The sequence below is a fragment of the Schistocerca serialis genome, chromosome 6, assembly GCF_023864345.2.
Source record: "Schistocerca serialis cubense isolate TAMUIC-IGC-003099 chromosome 6, iqSchSeri2.2, whole genome shotgun sequence".
Lineage (NCBI taxonomy): Eukaryota > Metazoa > Arthropoda > Insecta > Orthoptera > Acrididae > Schistocerca > Schistocerca serialis.
The window spans coordinates 331,132,533-331,149,901 of NC_064643.1; the positions used below are offsets into that span (position 1 = coordinate 331,132,533).

General features: G+C 41.0%; 1 protein-coding gene across 1 annotated transcript in view; it reads left to right on the forward strand.

The window, feature by feature from the left end:
• LOC126484449 (uncharacterized) overlaps positions 1–17,369 on the forward strand; it is a 397,416-nt gene that overhangs the window by 312,509 nt on the left and 67,538 nt on the right. Inside the window, exons 10-11 of the mRNA XM_050107970.1 lie at positions 6,111–6,659; positions 16,404–16,539. Coding sequence (XP_049963927.1) covers positions 6,111–6,659; positions 16,404–16,539 — 685 coding nt within the window. The remainder of the gene's footprint in view (positions 1–6,110; positions 6,660–16,403; positions 16,540–17,369) is intronic.

The window sequence follows — 17,369 nt, forward strand, 5'->3', positions numbered from 1 at the left end:
AGTATGTAATGTGCATTATAAGATTATCTTTTGATTTCAATTTCATTCTGGTAGATATTGTGTGACATGTACCAGGCTCTTGTACAACTGTAAGAATATATCCATGTAACAAAAGTTTACCAGTGTGTGCAGTGCTGGAATGGGAACAGGGAGGGGCTGGATGGCTGAGGACAGTGACTAAAGAAGGTTGAGGCCAGGAGGGTTACGGGAATGTAGGATGTATTGCAGGGAAAGTTCCCACTTGCACAATTCAGAAAAGTTGGTGTTGGTGGGAAGGATCCATATGGCACAGGCTGTGAAGCAGTCATTAGGATGAGGGATATCGTGTTTGGCAGCGTGCTCAGCAACAAGGTGGTCCACTTGTTTTTTGGCCACAGTTTGTCGGTGGCCATTCATCCGGACAGACAGCTTGTTGGTTGTCATGCCTACATAGAATGCAGCACAGTGGTTGCAGCTTAGCTTGTAGACCACATGACTGGTTTCACAGGTAGCCCTGCCTTTGATGGGATAGGTGATGCTAGTGACCAGGCTGGAATAGGTGGTGGTGGTAGGAGAATGTACGGGACAGGTCTTGCATCTAGGTCTATTACAGGGTAAGGGATTGGGAGCAGGGGTTGTGTAAGGATTGACCACCATATTTTGTAGTTTCGGTGGACAGCAGAATACCACTGTTGGAGGGGTGGGAAGGATAGTGGGCAGGACATTTCTTATTTCAGGTCACAATAAGAGGTAATCGAAACCCTGGCAGAGAATGTAATTCAGTTGCACCAGTCCCGTGTGGTACTGAGTTACGAGGGGAATGCTCCTCTGTGGCCGGACTGTGGGACTTTGGGAGTTGGTGGGAGACTGGAAAGATAAGGCACAGGAGAGTTGTTTTTGTACTAAGTTGGGAGAATAATTACGGTCAGTGAAGGCTTCAGTGAGACCCTTGGTAGGTGGAAGTATCTGACAGTTGATGGAGTCCTTCTGCCATGTAATTCTTGCGGTTCAAAACAACAGTGGTGGAGCCTTTGTCTACATGTAGGATTATAAGGTTGGGATCAGTTCTTAGATGGTGGACTGCAGTTATTTCTACGGATGTAAGGTTAGTTTGCATGTTGAGGGATTTGGGGAATGATGGCGAGGCAAGGTTCAAGGTTAAGAAATTCTGGAAAGTTAACAGGGGGTGGTTGGGAGGCAGTGGGGATGGATCAAGGTTGGATCGAGAAGTGAACTGAGTCAGGTAAGGTTCAATATTGGTCTTTTGTTGAGTCTGATTGGTGATGAAAAAGTGTTTCCACTGTAGGGACCAATAGAAGATCTTTAACCAGTCCTGCATGATTGAATTTAGGAATGGGGCAAAAGGTGAGGCCTTTGGAAAGGACTCATATTTCTGTGGGACTAAGGCTCCTGGTGGAAAGGTTCATGACTGTGTTGCGGGTCAGTTTAGGTTCTGGGTTCTGTGTAGTGGTAGGAGGGAGTTTTGGAAGGTGGGGTAAGTGTACCAGGTCTGCGAGACAGGGTTTGTCAGCTATGAGGGTATGTGGGGGAGGTTGGGAGGTTATTGTAGAGGTGGTGGACAGTGGTACTCGAGGCGGGAGTAGGAAGTGAGTAGGATGGAGAGCTTTTTGAGGTAGTGTTGTGCATGTTCCTGAAGTTCCTGCAGGGCAAGAGTTTCAATGGGTTCCAGGAATTTGGGATTATATAGCAGGAGAATTTTGTGGATGGAAAGAAGGTACTGCAAGGAGGCTATGGGCACCCACTTGGCATCATCCTACGCCAACCTATTCATGGGACATCTAGAGGATACTTCCTAAAAACCCTGAATCCTATACCCCTCACATCGTTCAGATTCACTGATGACATCTTTGCTTTCTGGATTGAAGGTGAGAACACCCTACCACATTCCTTCAGAACCTCAACTAATTCTCTCCCATTTGCTTCACCTGGTCCTAATCAACCCAACAAGCCACCTTCCTAGACGTTGACCTCCACCTCAGAGATGACTACATCAGTACCTCCATCCGTATCAAACCTACTAACCACCAGCAATACCTCCACTTCGACAGCTGCCACCCATTCCATACCAAGAAGTCCCTTCCATACAGCCTAGCCACCCATGGACATCACATCTACAGTGATGAGCAGTCCCTCTCAAAATATACGAGGGTCTCACTGAAGCCTTCACTGACCGTAATTATCCTCCCAACCTTGTACAAAAACAAATCTCCTGTGCCTTATCGTTCCAGTCTTCCAGCACCTCCCAAAGTCCCACAGTCTGGCCAAAGAGGAGCATTCCCCTTGTAGCTCAGTACCATCCAGGACTGGAGCAACTGAATTTCATTCCCCGCCAGTGTTTCGATTACCTCTTGTTGTACCGTGAAATGAGAAATTTCCTGCCCACTATCTTTCCCACCCCTCCTACAGTGGTTCTCTGCTGTCCACCGAACCTACACAATATACTCGTCCATCCTTACAAAATCCCTACTCCCAATCCCTTACCTCATGGCTCATACCGCTGTAATAGACCTAGATTCAAGACCTGTCCCATGTATCCTCCTACCACCACCTACTCCAGTCCGGTCACTAACATCACCTATCCCATCAAAGGCTGGGCTACCTGTGAAACCAGTAATGTGATTTACAAGCTAAGCTGCAACCAATGTGCTGCATTCTATATAGTCATGACAACCAACAAGCTGTTTGTCCACCGACAAACTGTGGCCAAAAAACAAGTGGACCACCCTGTCGCTGAGCACGCTGCTTCACAGCCTGTGCCATATGGTTCTTTCACACCAACACCAGCTTTTCTGAAAAGCACGGGTGGGAACTTTCCCTGCAATACATCCTACGTGCACATAACCCTCTTGGCCTCAACCTTCTTGAGTCACTGTCCTCATCCATCCAACCCTCTCCCTGTTCCCATTCCAGCACTACACAGCCGTCATTTCACCGCCACACCCAGTCTTTTAATTTCTTTTTATTTCTCTCCTTTCCGCTACTTACTCTGTCCCTCCACACCATCTCTCCTGCCCTCTACCTAAACTGCAGCACTTCACTGTATGCCACCCCCCCTCCCCCAGCACCAATACTATCCCTCCCCCTCCCCACCCTAGCCTCCTCCTTACCCCCACCCAGTTGCCACTGGGTGCTGCTGCTCGCAGTGTGGTTTCACTTGTCTGAGACTGCAGACGTGTGTGTGTGTGTGTGTGTGTGTGTGTGTGTGTGTCTATTGCTGAGAAAGGCCTTAATGGCTGAAAGCTATAACTGTGTGAATCTTTTTGTTGTGTCTATCGTGACTCAGCATCTCTATATGGTGAGTGGCAACTTTCCTTCTCTAATATTGTTATAAATTTTATTTAATATTTATGTTCACATCACATTCAGGCTTTAATGTAACCATTATTTAGAGAATCAAAGGATTCTGTCCTCACTCCCCCCCCCCCCCCTCCCTCCACACACACACAAACACACCATAAGCTGGTGCTGCTTTGCTGATATAGTGATAAAGAAAATAAGCAGTAATTTCCATAATTATTGATGTGAGTAGATTAGCACTAGCTGTAATTGATCGATAGTATACTTCACGTGAAATAGAAGCAGTCCCTTCTTCCACTAAGTTGATTTTTTACTAGCAGAAGGATTGAGCCACAGAAGAAAGATACCACATTCACAGTGAGTGAAGATTTATCAGGTACAGAACTTGCGATCATAGCACCAGGAAGAGAAAGTGGTTACCTAAAAGTGTGGAGCTCTATATTATGTTTCTGCAGTAGTGACAGTTCCCGATATTTCTTACCTTGTCACAGGCTGGTTACCAGTGGAGGCAGCCACACCATTTAATAACCTCCATCCCTTGTTCATTCATTCATTCATTCATTCAGTCATCTTTAATGTACATAAATTCCATAATGAAGTAGAGGCCTTATGGATGTGGAATGAGTCACATTGTACATCCATATGCAGAAGCAGCCACTCCAGGCAACTTCCGTAAAATATAAAACAATGAATTATGACTGATAATAGGATAAAGAATGAAGAGGTTTTCTGCAGAATCGGTGAAGAAAGGTACTTATGGAAAATTGCAAGGTCCCCAAAGAGGCTTTAGTTATCAACTTTAAAGAATAGTCTTATCACACACTTTTGTTGAGTCCTTCAAATAGATTAGGTCATAGAGAAGGACAAAACATTGAGTGGAAATAGTCTAGCAGTCCCTCACCAGTCAGCATGGTGAGAGAGATATATAACTCCAAGTCAACCGAAACTGAGCTTCCTAGTTAAATCAAATTGTCTGTATGTCTTGGAACTTCACACATCAAGTCTCATCCAATGTGTGTCCATGTGTCTCTGATATGGCTGTGTTTGCATCATGTATCAGTATATGTCCGTCATCGACAAAAGTCACAGTTTTTGCAGAGTCCTTCACTGCACAGCATTCTACATGCTGTGGCTATGTAGGAGTTGACTGCCTGAATGAATGAATGAATGACCAGTGTCAAACTGGACAACGGTCAACTAGATAATCCAGTTATTGACGTTGCTCAGATGACAGTAAAGGCTGCTTCATAACCCTTGGCATCTGGGTTCTTTCCACCAGCTTTTCTAAACTGCACAGGCAGGAACTCTCCCTTAAACAAGTTCTCTGTTCTGTCTTGCACAGGTGCCTACCCCCATCTGCATACTTATATTTTCCACACCAGCACAGTCTTCCCTCCCCTTACTGTTCCTGTCTCTCCTGGCCACTCCCATTCCATGACCATCTCTTTGTAATGGATACTACAGAAGGCTTTATCCCTCTAAATGATTGTTAATAACTGTAAAAGAAATCACAGTTTGACAGTGGGGGGTAAGAGTACCCTAGGCTTATCTGCCATATGCCTAAAACAAGGTTTTTATGCCCTGAGAAAGATTGAAAATTACCTTTCACCACTATTTTCTAACATTTTGTGAAATATGACATAATTGTCATATCAGAGAATACTATGATTAATAAATAAGCCATTTTTATTTTTGTATTTACTGGATGATAATAACAATTACTAATCCGGCTGTGACCTAGGGCCATCTTTGACCAACATTGCAACACACAGAGGCTATACATACACCCCCGTGTGATGCAACAGTGCTATGAAGGTGGCTGTAGATCACTGCCAAAACTGGTAACTGTAACAGTATCCCTATTATTGTTGTCTTGTAAGTAGGAATGTATTTATATTAATACTTTACAAAAAATTAAGATAAACTTATTTCAACAAGTTTATTATCGTGTAATTTTAGCCAGTATCATACTAGGCTTAACACACATTTCCTTGTGTATCTCAGTAATTTATACGCCTTTTAAATATAAATTAACCTGCCCCTTTTTTGGAGCAAAATTCAGTCAGTTTTCATTAATACATTTTTCATATAAACAATGAACACTCTTACAAATAAGGAAGGTATCTAAAAAATTTTTGCACATTACAAAAATCAAATATATTTCTATAATCAGGAAAATTAGTACTTTCAATTGCATATGCCAGAGTGTTCCAGCAAAACATTAGCACATACAAAATTTTTATGGCACACAACACAAAATTATGAACATCAGGTCCTCTGTAAAATAAAATCTTCTCACTGAAAATAAATATGACATAGGATGGAAAAACATAGATTACTGTCCAAATAGCATGAATTTAGAAAACAAAACCTTTGAAATAATTTTTATATTTACCAGGTATTTATTGTCCAAAATTGTTTATTTCCCTCTCCAAAAGCAAGCATTTACTGCCCTCAGGAGTGTTATTGGTTCACATGAGATACATCACAAGGAGAAATGACTTAACACCTGACATCATGCAGCCTAGGTGTAGTAGAGAAAGGAATCACGTATTAACAATTAAATCTTTCGCCACTTATCCAGTGATGTAAAGAATCTAATTGGCAATAAAATTAACTTCAAATGCAAATTGAAATCATATCTGTTTGGCAATTCCATCTAGTCCAGAGGAGAATTTCTAAATATATAATAAATCAATGTGTCTGTTAGTAAAGTAAATTCAGTCTTGCTGTGTTCCAAGCTTTTCCATTTGCAAGTCTGATGAACTGTGTTTATGTATTGCATAACACTAAATTGTTGTCTTCATTTTCAGGTGAAGCTGCTGGAAATAATGAGGATGGAAATGATAACTTTTCTGATAGTTCAACAGACCACAAGCCAACGGACATTGTAAGCCCTGTGGAATCATGGGAAGAGAACTGGTTGTTCCAGCGTCGGCGCCTAAAGGCTGGTGGAGCGTCAACTCAGATGCCTGTACCAATGTTGGTTCCTAACCCGAGTGAGGAATTCAGAGCCCTAATTGGGGACAGAGATGCTGAGGACATCTCTGACTTATCAGAGTGCAGTGACAGTGCTTTGGAAGAAACAGTGTTAGCTGATGTTGAAGATGATGAAGACAAAAATCACGAGGATGCTCAAGTCATCAGAAATAATGTGCAGCTTCCCGTGCTGCCGGATATAGGAGAAACGTCTGATTTTGATATTCTGAAAGAAGAAAGTATTGAGATAAAATCTCATAGCAACAACAGCAGTGAATTACTGATAAGGATAACGGGACCTGAAGATGAAGAAGGGAGCTCTACCCTAGATGCAGATTTGGATATCAGAGAAGCAACAAACTTGGAGCTAATGAAAGCATCAAGTAAGTATCTTCTGTGATAAATATTTTCCTTTGAGTATCGGAATAATTATTGACAGCAAAATATAGGGATTTTTTGCGTAGATTTGTAGGATGATAGCATTAATCTTCAGCAGAATAAAGATTGTGTAATTCATAGATGAAATGCTATGGTCCTAAGCAGTACTGTTCATTTCAGTTGTATCCCATGTGTAACACAAAACAGATACCTTGGAATAAATGTACCTATTTTAACCCTAGAGCAGGTGTGCTTCTTAATGTACAGTAGCAAATGCACAGTTTATTATGTACACATTTATACATGACTATTTAGTGCTATGTCTCTATCATCTATTGCAGTGTTACACCATACAGTGATTACAAGTAACATTTAAGCTCATAATTAACAATAACGAGTGTGTTACATAGAAATAATTTACTTGCATATTAATCATCTTCGATCTTAGGTGAATGCACACTGCATTTTTCACAAAGAACTGTTGTTTGAGAATGATTTTTGCAAACAGAATAAATACAAGAACTATATCTCATAGTTGTGGAGCTATTCTTTACCCTTCCACAAATTCCACATCTACCTTTTTTCTTCATTGGTTGCTTATGTATGGGCACCAGTTGACCTTCATAATGATGCTGGCACATGCTAAGATCTGCTGGTAAATTTGGTCTTGCAAATCTTTTGATAAGATGTGGTTTTATGAGCTGAAAAGAAAAGTTGTTTAAAAAACTCAAAGTGGATGTTTCTTGTTCTTTTCATTTACTTGAAAAATTCCTGTGCATTGATACCACCATATTCAACAATGCATAACACACAGCAATTGTCCATCTTCTTGTCATTTGTGTTACTGAATATTTATTGCACATTAGGCCAACTGTATCAACCCCACTCTTTGTCTTATTACAATTTACATCTACATCGATCCTCTGCAAGCCACCATATGATGCATGGCGGAGGGTACCCTGTACCACTTCTTGTCATTTCCTTTCCTATTCCACTCGCAGATAGAGCGAGGGAAAAATGACTGTCTGTATGCCTCCGTATGAGCTCTAATTTCTTGTATCTTATCTTCATGGTCCTTACGCATAATGTATGTTGGTGGCAGTAGAATCATTTGGCAGTCAGCTTCAAATGCTAGTTCTGTAAATTTTCTCATTAGTGTTTCTCGAAAAAAATGTCGCCTTCCCTCCAGGGATTCCCATTTGAGTTCCCAAAACATATCCGTAACACTTACATGTTGTTCAAACCTGCTGATAACAAATCTGGCAGCCTGCTTCTGAATTGCTTCAGTGTCTTCCTGCTTCTGAATTGCTTCAATGTCTTCCTTCAATTTGACCTGGTGTGGATCCCAAACACTCAAGCAGTTCTCAAGAATATGTCTCACTAGTGTCCTATATGCAGTCTCCTTTACAGGTGAACACCTCTTTTCCTAAAATTCTCCCAATAAACTGAAGTCGACCATTCGGCTCCCCTACCACAGTTCTCACATGCTCATTTCACCTCACATCACTTTGCAAAGTTATTCTCAGACATTTGAATGACTAGACTGTGTCAAGCAGGACACTAGCAATACTGTATCTGAACATTACAGATTTGATCTTCCTACTCGTCCATATTAACTTACATTTTTCCACATGGATGTCTCTATAGGCCCCCTGGCTCAGCAGCTGTTGTGGCTGAGCACCTGAAGGATAATTTGGAAAATATTTCGAGTAGATTTCCCCACCATGTTATAGTTCCGGGTGGAGATTTTAATTTGCCGGATATAGACTGGGAGACTCAAACGTTCATAATGGGTGGCAGGGATAAAGAATCCAGTGAAACTTTTTTAAGTGCTTTATCTGAAAACTACCTTGAGCAGTTAAACAGAGAACCGACTCGTAGCAATTACATATTAGACCTTCTGGTGACAAACAGACGCGAACTATTTGAAACAGTTAACGCAGAACAGGGAATCAGCGATCATAAAGCAGTTACGGCATCGATGATTTCAGCCGTAAATAGAAATATTAAAAAGGGTAGGAAGATTTTTCTGTTTAGCAAAAGTGACAAAAAGCAGATTTCAGAGTACCTGACGGCTCAACACAAAAGTTTTGTCTCAAGTACAGATAGTGTTGAGGATTAGTGGACAAAGTTCAAAACCATCGTACATTATGCGTTAGATGAGTATGTGCCAAGCAAGATCGTAAGAGATGGAAAAGAGCCACCGTGTTACAACAACCGAGTTAGAAAACTGCTGCGGAAGCAAAGGGAACTTCACAGCAAACATAAACATAGCCACAGCCTTGCAGACAAACAAAAATTACGTGAAGCGAAATGTAGTGTGAGGAGGGCTATGCGAGGGGCGTTCAATGAATTCGAAAGTAAAGTTCTATGTACTGACTTGGCAGAAAATACTAAGAAATTTTGGTCTTACATCAAAGCGGTAGGTGGATCAAAACAAAATGTCCAGACACTCTGTGACCAAAATGGTACTGAAACAGAGGATGACAGACTAAAGGCCGAAATACTAAATGTCTTTTTCCAAAGTTGTTTCACAGAGGAAGACTGCACTGTAGTTCCTTCTCTAGATTGTCGCACAGATGACAATATGGTAGATATCGAAATAGACGACAGAGGGATAGAGAAACAATTAAAATCGCTCAAAAGAGAAAAGGCCTCTGGACCTGATGGGATACCAGTTCGATTTTACACAGAGTACACGAAGGAACTTGCCCCCCTTCTTGCAGCGGTGTACCGTAGGTCTCTAAAAGAGCGTAGCGTTCCAAAGGATTGGAAAAGGGCACAGGTCATCCCCGTTTTCAAAAAGGGATGTCGAACAGATGTGCAGAACTATAGACCTATATCTCTAACGTCAATCAGTTGTAGAATTTTGGAACACGTATTATGTTCAAGTATAATGACTTTTCTGGAGACTAGAAATCTACTCTGTAGGAATCAGCATGGGTTTCGAAAAAATGTGAAACCCAGCTCGCGCTATTCGTCCACGAGACTCAGAGAGCCATAGACACGGGTTCACAGGTAGATGCCGTGTTTCTTGACTTCCGAAAGGCGTTCAATACAGTTCCCCACAGTTGTTTAATGAACAAAGTAAGAGCATATGGACTATCAGACCAATTGTGTGATTGGATTGAGGAGTTCCTAGATAACAGAACGCAGCATGTCATTCTCAAAGGAGAGAAGTCTTCCGAAGCAAGAGTGATTTCAGGTGTGCCGCAGGGGAGTGTCATAGGACCATTGCTATTCACAATATACATAAATGACCTGGTGGATGACATCGGAAGTTCACTGAGGCTTTTTGCAGATGATGCTGTGGTGTATCGAGAGGTTGTAACAACGGAAAATTGTACTGAAATGCAGGAGGATCTGCAGCGAATTGACGCATGGTGCAGGGAATGGCAATTGAATCTCAATGTAGACAAGTGTAATGTGCTGCGAATACATAGAAAGATAGATCCCTTATCATTTAGCTACAAAATAGCAGGTCAGCAACTGGAAGCAGTTAATTCCATAAATTATCTGGGAGTACGCATTAGGAGTGATTTAAAATGGAATGATCATATAAAGTTGATCGTCGGTAAAGCAGATGCCAGACTGAGATTCATTGGAAGAATCCTAAGGAAATGCAATCCAAAAACAAAAGAAGTAGGTTACAGTACGCTTTATCGCCCACTGCTTGAATACTGCTCAGCAGTGTGGGATCCATACCAGATAGGGTTGATAGAAGAGATAGAGAAGATCCAACGGAGAGCAGCGCGCTTCGTTACAGGATCATTTAGTAATCGCGAAAGAGTTACGGAGATGATAGATAAACTCCAGTGGAAGACTCTGCAGGAGAGACGCTCAGTAGCTCGGTTCGGCTTCTGTTAAAGTTTCGAGAACATACCTTCACCGAAGAGTCAAGCAGTATATTGCTCCCTCCTACGTATATCTTGCAAAGAGACCATGAGAATAAAATCAGAGAGATTAGAGCCCACACAGAGGCATACCGACAATCCTTCTTTCCACGAACAATACGAGACTGGAATAGAAGGGAGAACCGATAGAGGTACTCAAGGTACCCTCCGCCACACACCGTCAGGTGGCTTGCGGAGTATGGATGTAGATGTAGATTTAGGGCTAGCTGCCTTTCATCACACCAACAAGAAATTTTGTCTAAGTCATCTTGTATCTTCCTACAATCACTCAACTTCAACACCTTACTGCACACCATGACATCATCAGCAAACAATCGCAGATTGCTGCCCACCCTGTTAGCCAAATCATTTATGTATATAGAGAACAACAGCGGTCCTATCACGCTTCCCTGGGGCACTCCTGACAATACCCTTGCCTCTGATGAACATTCACTTTTGAGGACAACAAACTGGATTCTATTATTTAAGAAGTCTTCAATCCACTCACATAGCTGTGAACTTATTCTGTATGCTCATACGTTTGTTGCTCCCCCCCACATGAACCATGGACATTGCTGTTGGTGGGGAGGCTTGCGTGCCTCAACGATACAGATTGCCGTACCATAGGTGCAACCACAACGGAGGGGTATCTGTTGAGAGGCCAGACAAACGTGTGGTTCCTGAAGAGGGGCAGCAGCCTTTTCAGTAGTTGCAGGGGCAACAGTCTGGATGATTGACTGATCTGGCCCTGTAACACTAACCAAAACGGCCTTGCTGTTTCGGTACTGCCAACGGCTGAAAGCAAGGGGAAACTACAGCCGTAATTTTTCCCGACAGCATGCAGCTTTACCGTATGGTTAAATGATGATGGTGTACTCTTGGGTAAAATATTCCGGAGGTAAAATAGTCCCCCATTCGGATCTCCGGGCGAGGACTACTCAAGAGGACATAGTTATCAGGAGAAAGAAAACTGGCATTCTACGGATCGGAGTGTGGAATGTCAGATCCCTTAATCGGGCAGGTAGGTTAGAAAATTTAAAAAGGGAAATGGATAGGTTGAGGTTAGATATAGTGGGAATTGGTTAAGTTCGGTGGCAGGAGGAACAAGACTTCTGGTCAGGTGACTACAGGGTTATAAACACAAAATCAAATAGGGGTAATGCAGGAGTAGGTTTAATAATTAATGAATAGGAAAATAGGAATGCAGGTAAGCTACTACAAACAGCATAGTGAACGCATTATTGTGGCCAAGATAGATACGAAGCCCACACCTACTACAGTAGTACAAGTTTATATGCCAACTAGCTCTGCAGATGACGAAGAAATTGAAGAAATGTATGATGAGATAAAACAAATTATTCAGGTAGTGAAGGGAGATGAAAATGTAATAGTCATGGGTGACTGGAATTGGAGTGTAGGAAAAGGGAGAGAAGGAAACATAGTAGGTGAATATGGATTGGGACTAAGAAATGAAAGAGGAAGCCGCCTGGTAGAATTTGCACAGAGCACAACATAATCACAGCTAACACTTGGTTTAAGAATCATGAAAGAAGGTTGTATACATGGAAGAACCCTGGAGATACTAAAAGGTATCAGATAGATTATATAATGGTACGACAGAGATTTAGGAAACAGGTTTTAAATTGTAAGACATTTCCAGGGGCAGATGTGGACTCTGACCACAATCTATTGGTTATGAACTGTAGATTAAAATTGAAGAAACTGCAAAAAGGCGGGCATTTAAGGAGATGGGACCTGGATAAACTGACTACACCAGAGGTTGTACAGAGTTTCAGGGAGAGCATAAGGAAACAATTGACAGGAATGGGGGAAATAAATACAGTAGAAGAAGAATGGGTAGCTTTGAGAGATGAAGTAGTGAAAGCGGCAAAGGATCAAGTAGGTAAAAAGACGAGGGCTAGTAGAAGTCCTTGGGTAACAGAAGAAATATTGAATTTAATTGATGAAAGGAGAAAATATAAAAATGCAGTAAATGACGCAGGCAAAAAGGAATACAAACGTCTCAAAAATGAGATCGACAGGAAGTGCAGAATGGCTAAGCAGGGATGGCTAGAGGACAAATGTAAGGATGTAGAGGCTTACCTCACTAGGGGCAAGATAGATACTGCCTACAGGAAAATTAAAGAGACCTTTGGAGAAAAGAGAAACACTTGTATGAATATCAAGAGCTCAGATGGAAACCCAGTTCTAAGCAAAGAAGGGAAAGCAGGAAGGTGAAAGGAGCATATAGAGGGTCTATACAAGGGTGATGTACTTGAGGACAATATTATAGAAATGGAAGAGGATGTAGATGAAGATGAAATGGGAGATACGATACTGCGTGAAGAGTTTGACAGAGCACTGAAAGACCTGAATCAAAACAAGGCCCCGGGAATAGACAACATTCCATTAGAACTACTGACGGCCTTGGGAGAGCCAGTCCTGACAAAACTCTACCATCTGGTGAGCAAGATGTATGAGACAGGCGAAATACCCGCAGACTTCAAGAAGAATATAATAATTCCAATCCCAAAGAAAGCAGGTGTTGACAGATGCAGAAATTACCAAACTATCAGTTTAATAAGTCACAGCTGCGAAATACTAATGCAAATTCTTTACAGACGAATGGAAAAACTGGTAGAAGCCGACCTCGGGGAAGATCAGTTTGGATTCCGTAGAAATGTTGGAACACGTGAGGCAATACTGACCTTACGACTTATCTTAGAAGAAAGATTAAGGAAAGGCAAACCTAGCATTTGTAGGCTTAGAGAAAGCTTTTGACAATGTTGACTGGAATTCTCTCTTTCAAATTCTAAAGGTGGCAGGGGTAAAATACAGGGAGCGAAAGGCTATTTACAATTTGTACAGAAACCAGGTGGCAGTTCGTCGAGGGGCACGAAAGGGAAGCAGTGGTTGGGAAGAGAGTAAGACAGGGTTGTAGCCTCTCCCCGATGCTATTCAATCTGTATATTGAGCAAGCAGTAAGGGAAACAAAAGAAAAGTTCGGAGTAGGCATTAAAATCCATGGAGAAGAAATAAAAACTTTGAGGTTCGCCGATGACATTGTAATTCTGTCAGAGACAGCAAAGGACTTGGAAGAGCAGTTGAACGGAATGGACAGTGTCTGAAAGGAGGATATAAGATGAACATCAACAAAAGCAAAACGAGGATAACGGAATGTAGTCGAATTAAGTCGAGTGATGCTGTGGGAATTAGATTAGGAAATGAGACACTTAAAGTAGTAAAGGAGTTTTGCTATTTGGGGAGCAAAATAACTGATGATGGTCAAAGTAGAGAGGATATAAAATGTAGACTGGCAATGGCAAGGAAAGCGTTTCTGGAGAAGAGAAATTTGTTAACATTGAGTATAGATTTAAATGTCAGGAAGTCGTTTCTGAAAGTATTTGTATGGAGTGTAGCCATGTATGGAAGTGAAACATGGACGATAACTAGTTTGGACAAGAAGAGAATAGAAGCTTTCTAAATGTGGTGCTACAGAAGAATGCTGAAGATTAGATGGGTAGATCACATAACTAATGAGGAGGTATTGAATAGAATTGGGGAGAAGAGGAGTTTGTGGGACAACTTGACTAGAAGAAGGGATCAGTTGGTAGGACGTGTTCTGAGGCATCAGGGGATCACAAATTTAGCATTGGAGGGCAGTGTGGTGGGTAAAAATCCTAGAGGGAGACCAAGAGACATATACACCAAGCAGATTCAGAAGGATGTAGGTTGCAGTAAGTACTGGGAGATGAAGAAGCTTGCACAGGATAGAGTAGCATGGAAAGCTGCATCAAACCAGTCTCAGGACTGAAGACCAGAACAACAACAACAACAACAACATACGTTTGTTAGTTTGTAGTGGGGCTTTCTGGAAATCTGGAAATATGAACTCCACCTGTTGTCCTTCATCCACAATAGTTCTCAGTATATCATGGGAGAAAAGGGCAAACTGAGTTTTGCATGAGTGATTCTTTCTAAAGCTGTGCTAATTTGTGCACTTAAGCTTTTCAGTCCCAAGAAAGTTTATTATATTCGAACTGAGATTATGTTCAAGGATTCTGCACCAGACAGAAGTTAGGTATGTAGTGTGTATTTTTGTGGATATGTTCTTTCACCTTTCTTATATACTGGAGTCACTTGCACTTTTTTCCAGTCGCTTGGGACTTTGCACTGGATGAGTGATTCAAGATAAATGAAAGCTAGGTAAGGGGCCAATGCCAAGAGTACTCTTTGTAAAATCAGACTTGGAATCTAGCCGAACCTGATGATTTATTTGCTTTCAAATCATTTAGTTGTTTCTCTACACCAGACATGTGTATTACTATGTCATCCATATGAGAGATTGTCCAATGGTCAAATGATGGTATGTTTGTATGGTTCTCCTGTGTGAACAATTTCTTGAATGTGAAATTTAAAACTTCAGCTTTTGTTATGCTGTCTTCAACTACAACACCAGACTTGTCAACAAGGGTCTGAATGGAAGCCTCAGACCCACTTAGCAATTTTACATATGACCAGAATTTTCTCACGTTCTCTGCCAGATATTTTGCTACGGTGTGACGGTGGTAGTTGTATGCTTCACACATAGATCTTTTCACAGATGCATGAATCTCTGCTAACATTTGCTTGTCATGAACAGAGAGCGAAACAGCCTCTGCTGTCACAGCATCCACCGAATTTTGTTAATAAACCATGGTGGATGTTTTCCATCCTTTATCCACTTACTAGGCACATAATTCTCCAGACCACGATTTATAATCTGCTTAAACTTTGCCCATAATTCCTCTTCATCAATCTTACTGGAACTAAGGATGCCAGTTCACTGTCTAAGTGAGATGTTAATAACTGCTTATCTCTCAAGCAAATCACTCTTCTAGCCTTCTTGACTGATTTATTAACTTTCATAACCACAGTTGCAACAATGACATCATGATTGCTAATCCCCTTAATACAGAAAACTCTCAGGCCTTTTTACTCTTCTTTTTATTTCTCTTGTTGTCCATCCATTTTCCAATACACATAGCATCAGTAAGGAAACTCAAGACCTCAGACTGTTTTATGTTTCTGCAGTGTTCTGAATGTCGGTGATGAGCCTGAAATGGAAACAAGCAGTTTGTTATGAGACAAATATGTTGTTAATCCAAAAACCAAAAGTTTTTCATACCAAAATGTGACTACATGAATTATTTGTGAAGTTCTAAATAATCAACATTGTCATCTTGTATGGTCTGCAGTTAAAGCTGTAAATAACACCCATAATTACAAGAGAAATTGGAAAACTACATGTAGTAGCAATTTTTCACAGTAACATAATGTCAGTAGCAGACAGTGGGATTGTTTCACCTTCAAGATCATGTTTATCAGTCATCTCAGTAAAGCAGCCTTTTATGATAATGCGAGAAACACAACTAATGCAGCCTAGTGTGCCCTATTTGTTACCTGAAATTTCATCTTTAATAGAGCCAGATTTGATTTCGTTAACTGAATACATCAGTGTTGGAAGGCAAACACTAAAAGATAAATTTGTCAACTTTGCTTCATATCTACCTGAAAGTTGTAATAAAGTACTCCCATTCCCACAGAAACAGGCAAAGATCGACAAAAATAATCAGAACTAGTCTGCAAGGAATGTTCTACTACTTTTGATAAAATTATGCATAAAATTGTCTTAAGTTTTGGATGCACTCACTATCCATAGAAGAAACGGAGACAATGAAATTTGTGTTCATGTGTATTTTACCTCACTGTTTCCTCATACCTTTCTTAAATTCATATTTAGAATTTTCTTGTCTCATGTGTGTCTATTAGACAGTGACTTATTTGGTCATTTAAAACCTTTTCTCAATCTAACAGTCGACTGTTCATCCGAGTTTGGCCAGAAGGACAGTGAATATACAGAAGATTACGATGCTGTAACACGGCGCCAGATAGATAGTTTAACAAACCTGAGTGAACCAGAGTCAACCACACCTCCAGTGCCAAAACCAAGGTACGCTGCTACATAAAATTGAAATTAGTAATTAGGGCAAATTATGTTGCATATTATGTGTACAATACCCAAAATATGTATTACTGAAACAAAGAAAAAAATATTTTTTTAAAATAACATTCAAAATACTTTTATTTGGTTGTGACTGGTTTCCCCAGAACACAATGCCATATGTCATAGGTGAACAGAAATATCCAAAGTATATAGCTCTGATTGTTTCCAAGTCACAAACGGGTGAAACTGAGTGAATGGCAAATGCTGCCAAATTCAGTTTTTTACATTGGTCAAATATGAACAGACCAATTTAGAGTGTTGTTAACATGTAATCCCGGAGTTTGGAAGACTTAACTTCATCATCACATTTCATTTCAGTATTTTCCACTTTGCTGTTTGCTATTAGAAAGTGAATGAATTAAGTCATGTTAAACATTGAGGGACAGATAATTTGAACTGAGCCACTCTAGAGCTTCTTTGAAGACTGCATTTTGGTACTTTGTCTATCATAATGGTTGTGTCATCTGCAAAGAGTGTGAAGTGTGCTTTTTGTGTGATACACCATGGAAATCATTAATAAAGATCAAGAAAAGTAAGGGACCTCTGTGAGGCAAAGTGAGGAGCTACTTGATGGAGAAGTAGTGGCTCCGGTCTCGTAAACTGACTTATGGCTGGCAGAGTGGTGTGCTGACCACATGTTCCTCCATGTCCACATCCAGTAACACCTGTAGGCTGAGGATGACATGGCAGCTGGTTGGTACTGTTGGGCCTTCATATTTTCGAGTGGAGTTTAGTTTAGCTTTAGTTTTAATTTTAAGGGAACAAGCACCAAGTTC